The sequence below is a fragment of the Dipodomys ordii genome, unplaced genomic scaffold (genome assembly GCF_000151885.1).
Source record: "Dipodomys ordii isolate 6190 unplaced genomic scaffold, Dord_2.0 Scaffold117, whole genome shotgun sequence".
In the NCBI taxonomy this organism is placed as follows: domain Eukaryota; kingdom Metazoa; phylum Chordata; class Mammalia; order Rodentia; family Heteromyidae; genus Dipodomys; species Dipodomys ordii.
The window spans coordinates 1,327,082-1,339,296 of record NW_012267333.1 but is presented as its reverse complement, the minus strand read 5'-3'; the positions used below and the strand labels follow the sequence as shown (position 1 = coordinate 1,339,296).

The 12,215-nt window shown below is 55.0% G+C and overlaps 1 protein-coding gene across 1 annotated transcript in view; it reads right to left on the bottom strand.

The window, feature by feature from the left end:
* Positions 1-1,702: 1,702 nt before the first annotated feature.
* The window catches only part of Syt7 (synaptotagmin VII), a 50,851-nt gene continuing 40,338 nt past the window's right edge, over positions 1,703-12,215 (bottom strand). The window contains exons 7-11 of the mRNA XM_013028986.1: positions 10,733-11,003; positions 7,580-7,749; positions 7,139-7,253; positions 6,445-6,644; positions 1,703-3,718 (exon numbers count right to left, since the gene is read on the bottom strand). Of these exons, the coding sequence (XP_012884440.1) occupies positions 3,614-3,718; positions 6,445-6,644; positions 7,139-7,253; positions 7,580-7,749; positions 10,733-11,003 (861 nt within the window). The 3' untranslated portion in view covers positions 1,703-3,613. The remainder of the gene's footprint in view (positions 3,719-6,444; positions 6,645-7,138; positions 7,254-7,579; positions 7,750-10,732; positions 11,004-12,215) is intronic.

Sequence of the window (12,215 nt, the reverse complement as noted above, 5' to 3'; positions counted from 1 at the left end):
ATCCTCCCCCCAGCACCCCTCCCCCCACAACCAGGGAACCAGGAAGAGGACACTGGCCCCAAACCCCAGCAGCTGAGCAGGTGGAAGTAGGGAAAGTAAGGGGGTCACCTTTGCCTTATTTGATCTTTCAGAGGAGTCAGGAAGCAAAGGTCCCTGGGGGGAACTGATAGGGTGTCCAATTCGGTGAGATCAAAGACTGCCCCCGAGGCCTGGAGGAAACTTGATTTCCAATATGCCTTAGTTTCAGTCTGACCTGGGCGATAGGACTCCTTACTTTCTGGGCAGTCTACATCTGAGGGTGGATGAAGCTCAAACAGGGCCAGGTCCACTAGGAAGTCCCAAAGATGGCAAGCTGAGGTAGGGAGGGGGTGGGGGGAGAAGCCTCAGTCCCAGGCTCCCCATTTCCTTTTCCACCTGCTTCTTCCTCTGGGGAGGTTAGAGTAAGCTGGGCCCCACGGAGGAAACAAGAGAGGCCCTACTTTTTCACGATCCTTTATTAATCAGAACAGGCCTTGCTACAAAAAGCAGGGCCCATTCCCACAAAAATATGGATTTTGCAAAGAGGAAATCTTGCTGGCTTAAGAGAGGGTGCGTGTAGTGGAAAAATTTTGTATGGTTCTTTTTTCCTTTTCCTTTTTTTTTCTTCAATTTTTTTTCTTCATTTCTCTTTGCTGCTTTTTTTTGTGATAGTGGGTTTTTTTATGTTTTGTTTTTTATAAAACACTTGCGCTCAAGGACTCAAACACAATACAAACAGCGGCCACCAATCCCCACACCCCTGGGGCTCCAACTGGGCTAGGAACCCCTTGGCTTTGTGTGTGTGTGTGTGTGTGTGTGTGTGTGTGATTGTTTTCCTCTGACTCTCTCATGGCCTTTGGTGCCAGAGGGCAGTTGTAAGGGGTCTTGGGGCAGGTGGAATTTGTACAGCAGATACGTGGAGCAGATGGTCACAAGAAGGAATACCTGAACAGGGTAAACAACTAGTCTAGGGTGCCCACAAAGATGGCAGATGACTCTAATGATGGAGCCTTGGGACACAATGAAGAGACAAACAGGCTCTGGCTGGCCTGGGCTGTCCTTGGAGGCTCCTGGGGGGGGGGGGAAGGGCAGGTGGGCCTTGCTCTCAGGCTGTAGTAATAATACTTTGCTCCAGGCTGGTTCTTGTCTTGACTCCTAGGTCAGGTGATGGTGGCCTCACAACCTCCCCTATGAGGTAGGTGAAGTGTTATTACCATCATTGTACAGATGGGGAAACTGAGGACCAGGGAGTGTGGGTGACTTGCCCAAAGAATCTGGGACTGTGGTGGCAAAGCTCTGGTGCCCTCCCTCACCAAATTCCCCCACTCCTGAACTCGAATCCATTGCCTTAGATTGTCCTGCTCCCACTCCAAATTACCAGCCACCTCTTCTCCTGGTGCCAGATCAGGAGCACCCACTATGGCTGGAGGTCAGGGAAATCCCAGGCTAGATCACCAAAGTGACTTGGGTGGAGTCTGACTGGGAACTAACCCCTAGTCAGGATGCTCTCAGCATATGATTGGTTAAGAGCTCCATAGGCGGTACCCTGGGGAAGCACTTGCCACGCCCACTCGATGTGAGTTGGCTGGGGCCTGGAGGACACAACCACAGGGGAGGGGCTTGGGGGGGGCTTGCTCACTCTCCTCCAAGGTCCTGCAGCCCCCCTCCCTCCCTGCAGAAAACCCAGGTGAATCCTAGAGGGGTGCAGAGAATGACAGGTCCCCTCCACCTGACACCACCCTCTCCTACTTCTGCACAGCCTCCCGAGACCCCACTGAGGGGCAGCTCCCCATTTAAAACAAGCTACACTATAGAAACATTTGGATTTACAAAGAATGTGGGTGACTATTGGCTTTACATTGGCATTCTTCGCTCTACAAAACAATTCACCTACTACATATGATATTCCTCCAGATCCCAAGGGTTGGGAGGGGAATGGGAGTGAGGGGGGTGTTGGTTAAAGTCAGTTTAAGAACATTTTGGTATGGATGAAAGGCAGCCCGTCTACTGCAGAGAGCAGAGGGCTAGCTCAAGGGCAAGCCTACTGAAGGAAAACAGCTTCCAAAAGTCCATGATCTCGCTGTGCTTTGGATGTGAGGGCCCAGTCCTGAGACTCTCTTTATTTTCCTTTGGGGTGTCAGACCCACCCAGGGTAGAAAACTGTGGTCTAGAAACACACAGATGGTGGCGATCTATCACCACCTGGTGGTGCGTTGTGGGAATGTCTGGCCCAAGCTTGGAGCATCGGCATTTTGAGTCTGGGTGGTTTTAAAGATGACAGGGCTTAAGCAGGGGTCGGTCATTCTAGAATCTGCTCTGTTCAAAGGGAAGCCAGTTCTAGTCTCAGTGGTAGCTGAGGGGAGGAAACACAGCTGTGTTGTGTGGGGGGCGACCCCAGAATCCTGGACCAGTCCCTGCTGCTTCTGCCTGCATGGTGGGAGGGAGGGGTATAAAAAAAAACCAACCAACCTGGCATTCCTGGGAAGGGTTAGCAAAGTGCAAAGAGCCTGGAGCAGCTCAGGAGATGGGGGTGCGGTGGGGTGGGTGTTTGTCAGGGACTGTGTGGCAAGGGAAGGAAGGGGAGGTCTCCAGCAGGGGACAGAGGGGTAGGGTCTGCTGGGTAGGGACAGATAAGAAAAGTTAAGAAGGCTGGAACATATTGCCAAGTTGACTGGAATGAGATATGGAAGGGTTTTTTTTTGGGGGGGTGTCTAGGGGTGAGGGTGTTAGGAGAGCGAGGTGTGGGATGCCTGAGAAGGAAAAGGGCAGGCCCGTCCTGTGGAATATTATGCACACAGTAGGTTCCTACAAAATGTGAACTCAGGTCCAAGAGATGACATTGCTCAAGCAGGAGCTCCTGGAGAGCCCTGAGCTCTACTCTGCGCTGTGGCCTCAACCTCTCCCCGCCTTGAGCCCTACCTGGCCTTCATGAAATCCTGCTTTTCTACATAGCCTGCTGGCCCCAGGGGGGACGGGGAGTGAGTGCCCTCCTCACACACGCACACACGCACGCGCACACACACACACGCACACACAGTGGACACAACACAAGTACACAGGGCCATAGCTCCAGGATCCTGGAGCGGCCAATATACTATCCTCGGCATTCAGGGCCCAGCCGGCGCCTGAAACTGCCCTGGTGATGGGCCTGATCAGCCTGGCTGGGGCCAAACGCCTCAGGCCCCCCTCTCCTTGGACCCACACTAGGGGGCTATGGGGAGGGGTGGCTGCTCTCCACTCCAGGCACTGCCTTAAAGAAAACGGGGGACCGTGCCCACCTGGCGGGCCTCTGGAGGGATCTGCCCGTCTGGCTCTCGAGTTCTCCCCCACTTCTTTAGTGTCAGCGAGTCAGGAAGGAAAGGGGCAAAGCAGGAAAATGGCTCCCAGAGCCCCGCCCCCGAGCTGGACTGGTGGGGGTGGGGCTGATGCTTCCTAGACATGGGGCCCAATGGAGTCCTGGGACCCCCCTCCCTGGCTGAGCCCTCAGGGTCCTCCCCTCACCCACGGCAGGGTGGCCAGGCCGGGTGTTGTGCATAAAGTGGTGAGGGCATGACAGGGACCTGGGCCTCTGCCCCTGGGCCTCTCCTGGCCCTACTCAGGCCTTTAGCTGGTGCCACTGAGCCACAGGCTGCCGGGGACGGGCGATCATATCCTTCCAGTGCTTCACCTCACCGGGCCCGCTCTTCCAGGACAGGTAGATCTGAGGAGGAAAGGGAGCGGATGTATTATTGTGGTGTCAGTACCGCCACACAGGCCTCCTCCTTCCCCTTTCTACTGGCCCAGCCAGGGCCTGAGCAGGCCCGCCCTTGAATCAGACTGCGATCTCTTTTGCAGTGAACATTGATGGGCCAGATGTGGGTACGGGTGAAGGCAGTGTGTTCTCTTGGCTTTCTCTGGCCTGCCAGGGGGCACTGCCTAGCTCTCCATCATCACCATCGTTTCTGCCTCTTGTGAATTTCCTACCTGCCAGGCCCTGAGCTAGGGCTCTGTTATTTCTGGATCATGGCATCCTTACAACCACGAGATGGTTTCAGATGGGGGAAACTAAGGCACAAAGAATGAAGAGACTTAACCCTTAGCTACAGTTTGTGCCTGGGGATTTACGGCAAGTCTTTCAAGGCTCTAGATGGCTGATCCTGCTGGGCCTCTGTGTTAGGACTCCATAGCTTTGTGGGGCTGTGTGCTGAGGCTTTCAGAACCCTAGTGTAGGCAGCCATGGTGGTGAAGACTGCATTGATACAATACAAGAAGCTCATGGAGAGACTGCACCAGGAGCCCCGGGAACACTGTGTTTGATACTTTTCTGTAAATCTAAGATTACTCAAGAGGTATATACTAATAAAAGAAAAAGCATGTGAGCCAAATCCAGCTCTGGCATGTAGAAGCAAATTTACTTCTCTCAGACTCAGGCCCCTGCATAAAATGGGCCGATGGCATACACCTGTAATCTCAACTACCAGGACGGCAGAGGGAGGAGGATTGCAATCCAAGGCTAGCCTGGGCAAAAACGATCAGATCCTAGCTGAAAATCAAAAGGACTGGGGGGTATAGTTCAAGTGGGAGAGTATTGCCTAGGAAATATAAGGCCCCAAATTAAATCCCCAGTTCCACAAGATCAATTGATGGATCAATAGCTAAGGTAGATAACTGATCATGGCACCTGCCTCACAGACAGCTGGAGATGGCACCTGGGCCACTCAGTGGACCTGGTAGGAGCTCCCTTGATGAATTCTCTAAGTCAGATCCATAGCTCTGAAACTGATTGACTATTGACCCCTGAGGTTCTAGGAATGGTCCGCATTTATGAGCTCAGTCGAGCTCAATAACCAGCATCATCAGTGGTACAGATTCCTAGCTTCTAGGGGTTGAGCCTGGCCCAGGATCTCAGAAGGATTCCCCTGATCCGTAGGCCCCATAAACTCTCTAGGCGCAAGGCAAGAACAAATCCACATTTGCCTGGGTTTGGCCCACAGGAGACAGGCCTGTTTCTAAAGCAGCTCTCGTTGATATCGAAGGAACACCCAATTCCAAAAGGCTGAGCCATGAAAGAGCCTAGAAGAGGACCTAGGTGGGCATTTCACCCCTGGGGCGTAGCTGTCCACAGAGCAGAGTCTGGCTGGAGTAGGGGAAGGCGGGTCCCAGGGAGCTGTCCCACCTGTGACCACAGATTGGTGAGTCAGCTCCCAGGGCTTGTTCTCCCTCACAAAGCCAGGCTGCCCTTGCCCTCCAATGGCTGGGCTCTCCTCTCCCATCTGCCAGGGGGGGGGCTTCCAGCTCAACCCCTTCCCTGCAGGAATGTGGCCACTCCCATCTTCCCCAAACAAGGCAGTACCTCCTGCCACCCCTGGCTCCCCATCACTAACTCTGATCACTGGCTTCCTGACTGAACAGACCCTGGTGCCTTTAGCAGAACATTTAAAAAGGAACTTGTAATAAATAGTAGCTAACCTATACGCACCAAGTGCTATGGCAAGCATCTCACTGAGGTGTCACCTAGCTCTCCCCACAGGCTGTGTGGCTAGGATGGTTCCATTCTCATCTTGAGAAGAGAAAAGAAGGCTCTGAGAAGTCACAGCTGCTGGAGGCAGGGCCAGAGGACTGGGGGTGTGGCTCGTGGTGGGACACTTGCCTCGCAGGCAGGAGGCCCTGGGTTCCGTCCCTAAGCACTGCCAAAGGTAACAAGAGATGGGGCTGGAACCCGTGAGTCCATTCTCAACACTAAGCCATAAACAGGAAGAGATCCTTTCAAAACAGGGCAATGGAAGGGCTTATGTCATAAAGGCACACTCGAGGCTAGGTATGGATTCTTAGGCTCAGAGGTGAAAAGAAGTAGGGGTGAGGAGAATGGAGAATTTATACCTATCTTAGGCAGTTTTTTTTTTTGTTTGTTTGTTTTTGGTGTTGGTACTGGGCTTAAGCTCAGGATCTGTCACTATCACTTGGCTTTCTTCTGCTCAAGGCTGCGGGGCTCTACTATTTGGGCCATACGGCTTTTCGCTGATTAATTGGAGATAGGAATTTGGGGATTTGTCTGCCTGGGCTGGCTTTAAATCACATTTGATCTCAGCCTCTTTAGTAGCTAGGATTGCAGGTATGAGCCATTGGTGTCTGCTCTCAGAGGGTTCTCTGAGAGAATCTCACCCTGGAGAGCTCTGTAGGATTGGCATTAGTCCCTCCATGTTAGAGAAGCTCAGAGTGGTCACATGACTTGCTGTAGCCCACACATCTGTATAAGGTGGGAACGGAACTGAAGTCAGGCCTTTGGTGTCCCTTCCCCTGCACAGGTCACCCTCTTTGAAGGTGGACCTCCAAGAACTCTGGAACTGATTCGAAGGTTCCTCTTAGAAAACTTTCTTTCCTGAGGAAAATTCCTCTTTCCTCCACAAAGAAATATGGGCCCAGGCCATGCGCCCCCTACTGGCCTACCTTGCCTATGACGTCGTTGCGGCTGAGCTTGTCCTTGTCCATCACAGTGATGATGATGGTGGTCTCCCTCAGCTTCTCCGTGGGAATGTCAAAGGCGAAGGACTCGTTGAAGATGGGGTTCAGATTTCTCTTCATCGTCACCGTCTTCTTCTTCTCTACCCGTTTGTCCTTGTACATCAGCCACACCTTCACGTAGGGATCTGGGGGTGTGGGAGAAGGGTTAGAGTCCTTGTGTTAGGGGGACTGCGAGGATCCCGGTGTCCTTCTAGGTGTGGATGCCGAGGTGAGCGCTGGTTGTGCGCATCTCCAGAGCTGCACACTAAGGCAGAATGGGAGACCTCAGGGAGAACTGCCTATGGCAGAACCAGAACGAAGCTGGGCCATCCCCTAGTGTCCTCAAGCCAATACCCGGGAGGAGCCCCAGCTCTAGCGGCCACGGCTTCCCCATCTCACTCACTTGGCTTTGGAGCTAGAGCTCGGAACCAAGCTGTCCCAGTACAAAATCCTCGTGTCTCTGATTCTGGCAGGGACAAGTCCAAGGAGACCCTAAGGGTGTGGTAAGGGGCCCTTCGGGGTATCTGGGGCGGAGGCCCTGGCTTGGGAGAACAGGAGGAGAGCTGCAGGGCACGCCCCACCCTCTGTCTTCCAGGTGCCCCCCTGGGGATGCCCCCTCTGCCATGAGGAGCCCCAGTACCTGATGTGCCTCCGATGTCCATGGCTTTGAGGTTCCGGGCTTTGATGATATTCACGATGATGGAGTTGGCAGAGGGGTTGTAGCAGAGAGACAAGAGCAGCTCCCCTCGGCTCCCCTGGGGGAACAACAGGAGGGTGAGGGTCCCTGGGAGGCACAACAGATAACCAGACTCCCCCTGCCCTGATCTACCGGGGTGCTTACCTGTCCCCCCCTGTCTGTTACCACAGTTAGACTACCTCGCCTCCTCTGGCCAGTCTAGGGTCTCCAGTTTGCTGAACAGAGACCCTGGGTCTTTCTCCCAGATCAGTGCTGAGTAGAGTGTTGACACTGAGTCCCTCAGTGTGACCATCCACCAGGACCCTACCCCACGCCATGCTGGCTTCCCAAAGCCCTGGAGAGACCAGGAGCTGCCATCATCCATGGACCACAAGGGAGACTTACACTCCCATCGCTGCATGGCTTCAGATCCTTCCAGAAGGTCTGCATCTGGGTCAGGTCCACCTTATTGAGGGGGATGGACACTTCCCCGATGGGGTCATTGCGGCTGAAACGGTCGTAGTCCAGGACCTGGAGGTAGAGGACCCTCTGCACCACCTTCTCGTAGGGAAAACCTGAGAGGGATAGACGTGTGGGGTGAGGAGAGGACAGAAAAGCCACGTGTGGCCCAGGAAAGAGGAAGTGAGGGAGAGAGGGCAAGAAGAAAAGGGAAGGAGGGAAGGGAGGAAGGGAGGGAGGGACAAAGCAAGGAAGGAGGGAGGAAAGGAGGGAAGGAAAGAAGGAAGAAAGGAAGGGGAGGAAAGAAACAAGGAAGGAAGGAGGCAGGCAGGCTGGCCAGCTAGCCCCGAGAGCTGGCCCTGTGTCCTAGGCCTGTAGGCCACACCCGACTGCAGTACAACTTTCTAAAGTGCTATTGAGAACTGGATCTCACATGACAACTATTTTTCTAGTATCTTGTCCATTTAACTGATGAGGAAACCGAGGCCCAAGTAGCTTAATTGCAAAGCTCCACAGCTACCAATAGAGGCAGTCCATGCACTAATTCCCCACGTGGCCATCTCAGGAACTGGGCAGCAGGGGTTCCTGTTTTGGAGAGCCGCTGCCAAATCTGGACAAGTGGCGGTGCTGGAGGCTGTCCAGCTGTCAGTCAGAAAGCCCAGGACACATGAGGGTGGGGAGAAATGGGAAAACATCAAGCGAGGCAAACAGCAAAGGCGTAGAACTGGGAACAGACAGCTATCCAAGGCACCAGCCTTAGATGTTGTGCATCCTGAACAGATCCTGTGTTCCTGCTCTCCTCCACATCACCTCTGCAGCCACACCACCCGCACCTCGTGCCTGGACAACCATGACACCGCCCTCCCCGCTTCCCTGCTTTCTCCCACAGTCCATTCTCCACACAGCAGCCGGAGCAAGCTTTAAAAATAGCCCGTACATCACGGGCCGGCCACTCCTGCTGAAAGCCAGCACCCCACCTTGCTTCCAAGTCCTCCTACAATCCGGCCCTGCTGTCTGTGCCCCGTTTTCTTGCAAAGGCAATCAATGATGGGGCAAATCTCCAGCCCAGATGCCTCCTTCCAGACCTCTGTACCCTGACCGGGCCCCCACCTCTCCTGGCCTTGGCTCGCACTGTCTCCCCTCCCCTCCCCTCCTGCTCCCTCCCAGTTTATTGTCATCTTGAGTTCTCAGCTTTCTCTCCTGCCATCCCAGATGGCCGGATGCCCTGTTCCACGCTCGAGCACTTCCCTTTCCCAGTGTGGATTGCAAGCCGTAATAGACTTATCCGTCTGTTTCCTTCATTACTGCCTGACTCGCAGGGACTTCCAGGAAGGCATCTCTGTGACCAGCCGCTAGACCCACGTGGCTAACGCCGTTGCTGGCACATAGTAGGCACTCGATAAATATTTGTTAAGAGAATAAATAATTGAAGGGATGAATGGGTGCCAGGGAAATGATGGACAGAGCCGCCAGAACAAAAAGAGAGAGGGAATCGGGGAAGGTCAGAAGCTGGGAGCTACAGGCCCCAGAGGATTTGGGGGCTGGGTAGGGGGGACTGGGGTGGTTTTGCGGGAGGGACACAGGCCAGTCTGAAGGCTGAGATCTTGAACTGAGAGGTGAGTAGGGAGAAGGGCGCACCTAAGTTGGACTGATGGAGAAGGTATAGAGGGAGGGAAGAGCTCTAGAAGAATCTAGAACCTTCACACTGGCAGCAGAGGAGGCTTTGACCAGAGCAGCTGAGCTAGAAGAGACCAATCCTCTGAACTTGTTCAAGGACCTTCTTGTGTCTGGGTCATCTTGGAACTCTTCAAAGGACTCCGCCCAGGTGACCCTGGGCATGTGTTTGGGCGAAATGGAGAACAAGTATTCTGGGAAAGGTTGGTTGATGCTTTGAAGGGGTTCCTGAATCTGACAGCTCCACACAATCAGAGCAAGTCATTGCCCATCTAGCAAACTCCTACGCAGCCATCAGAATCTACCCTGAATGGCCCCTCTTTGGGGAAGATTTCTTTTGCTCATCAAGATGAGTTCCTATAGCATTTGTCATGTTGTGTGTGGCTTCATTATCGGCTCATCCAGGTCCTCCTTTAGGCTGGGATGCTGGAGGTCCACGCAATGCCTCCTTCTCTTCTGAGCTCCAGTACTAACTCCAAGTCAGTGCTGAGTAACTGCTGGGCTTGGTGCTACCTCTAACCTGGTCCCCAGGCTGAGCTGGGGAAGAGGGGCCATGCTTTGCGACCTTGTAGAATGGCAAGGATGTGGACACTGGCTGGAGAAGGTCTCTGGGGTGTGCCAGGGCACTGGGGCGGCTGGCATCCAAGGGGTTTATTCTCACTGGTTGAACCAGGCTGTCAGGCTGTCGGCTCTGGCTTCTGTGAGTGGGGATGTGACACCCACAGGCTATGGGACAGAAACTGTTCCTTAATCATAAGCCCAGCCTCCCAGCGACCCTCTGACATTAGAGATAAGAATAAGCTTCATGAATGAGGAAGGGTCCCAGACGGCACGGCGGGGCGCCTCTACTCCATCCCACGTAGGGAGCGAGGCAGAGGTCAGCCAAGGCTGGGGCAGCGGTCGGAGGGCCAGGTGCTGCTCACTGAGCTCTGACAGCGTACTCGCTGGTTACCAGCTATCCTATTACAGACAATACTGAAATTCTCACTCCTGCCTCTGTTTTATTGATGAGAACACCAAAGCCCAGAAAGGTTTAGGAAGTGGTCCATGATTACACAAGAAATGTGACAGGTAGGATTCAAACCCAGGCCGCCAGGACCACGACACTGATTGCCCCAGGGTGCTCAATCTCAGAACGGCATGGGCATGGGCACCTCCTGCCCATCCTGCCCTCCCCAGGAGGAGTCCTGAGTCTGGGCTGGAGGCCCTAACAAGGCCCGACTTCCCTCCTCAGCCTCTGGTGTGCCAGTGCTGATTCTTCTCAGCATCTGAACCCTGATGTGAGTTAAGCCCCATGATGCCTTGGGTCAACGGGTTGAGACGATGCCTCTGGGTGTGCATGCACACGCGTGTGCCCGTGTGGGGGAGGCGAGCAATGGTGGGTAGAGGGAAGGGCACGGAAGGGGGTGTGGGGGCCCGGCTCACCTTCGAAGAGGAAGGTCTCGTTCCAGTGGGGGTTCAGGTTCTTGCGCTTCACCTTGGTCTCCAGCTTGTGCTTCTTGTCGGGCAGCAGGTAGATCTTGACAAAGGGGTCGCTGGTGCCGCTGAAGTCCTTGGCCGGCAGCTCCTGGGCCTTCATGATCTTCACGGTGAGCGTCGACTCTTGGAAGTTGTAGCCGACGCTGAACTGGATCCGGCCCAGGTTCTCACGGCTGCAGCCCTCGTGGGCCTCGTCCTCCTCCGAGCCTGGGGAGAGCTGGGGGCAGGAGAAGCCAGCAGGTTGGAGGGGTGCACTCTGCCTCTCCTGGGCCTCTCCACAGCCCAGAAGGGTCCACAGTTCTCTCTGTGCTGGAGTCCAGGCCAGCTGTTAGGACACTACCCCTCCTCCGTACCCCCCCCCCACTGTGTCTGGATCGGCATGAGGGGGCTGGCTGGGGCTGGGGTGGGGTTGGGGAGGGCTTTGCATTAACCGCCAGCAGAGGAAGTTCTGACCCAGTGCGCAAGCGTGCCCTCCGCCACCAGGGCTCAAGGGAGGCCGGCGAGGCAGAGCTGGAGTGGCTCAGAGTGTGGGCAGGCCACGCCGCTCTCCTGCCTCCCCTGCAGCCCCGGGGTCTGGCCGGCTTCAAGCGTCACCTCAGACTGTCTTAGCCTCCCTGTCCCAGCATCCTGATGTGTGTGAGGGACACACACGGTGTGACACAGTGGAGACACAGTGGGCCGCAACGCAGATGAGGGGCTGTTCCCCCCCAGAGCTCACCACACACGGCTCTAAGATGCCCCCATAGTGCGAGTTATAAGGCGAGAGGCAGGCGCTTTGGGGTGAGGTGTAAGTCAGGTCCACTAGGGGCTGGAAGAATCACAGACTCCACAGGCCCTGGCCTCAGCGAGGCTGCCGGCTCAGGCTGGGCTGATGATTGCACTGTGAGTCTAGGTGGGGACACGAGGAGAAGGCTGTGCCCCCTGCTGAGTGCCCTGTGTCAGGGCTGGCTTTGGGGGCTGTTACAGACACCAGTGGATGTCTGGGGCACACGCGCGTGTGCGTGTGTGTGTGTGTGTGTGTGTGTGTGTGTGTGTGGCAGGTGGTTGGGGGCGGGGCTCTCAGCCAGGTAGCTGCTCCACGAGGGACACCTGGAGAGGTTTTAAGACCCCGCCACCTGGGCATCGCTGATGAGCCAGGGATAGTAGGCCCTGGGGGAGCTACACAGTCACCTAATCTGCAGGTACTTGCTTTTAACAGAAACCTCTGTGCCGGCCTTCATCCTAGAGAGGCAAGCCCCAGCTCTGAAGTTCTAAATAACGCAGATAGCAATAATGTCACCTACCATGCAGAAGACTTCTTACCGCTGGCCCAGGTAGCTGTCACCGCCTCCTGGCTGAGGAGACTGGCTCAGAGAGGTTAAGTCACATGTCCAAGAACACACAGCAGTAGGAGCCCTTTGTGACTTGAAGGCCTACTCTGTCCATCAAA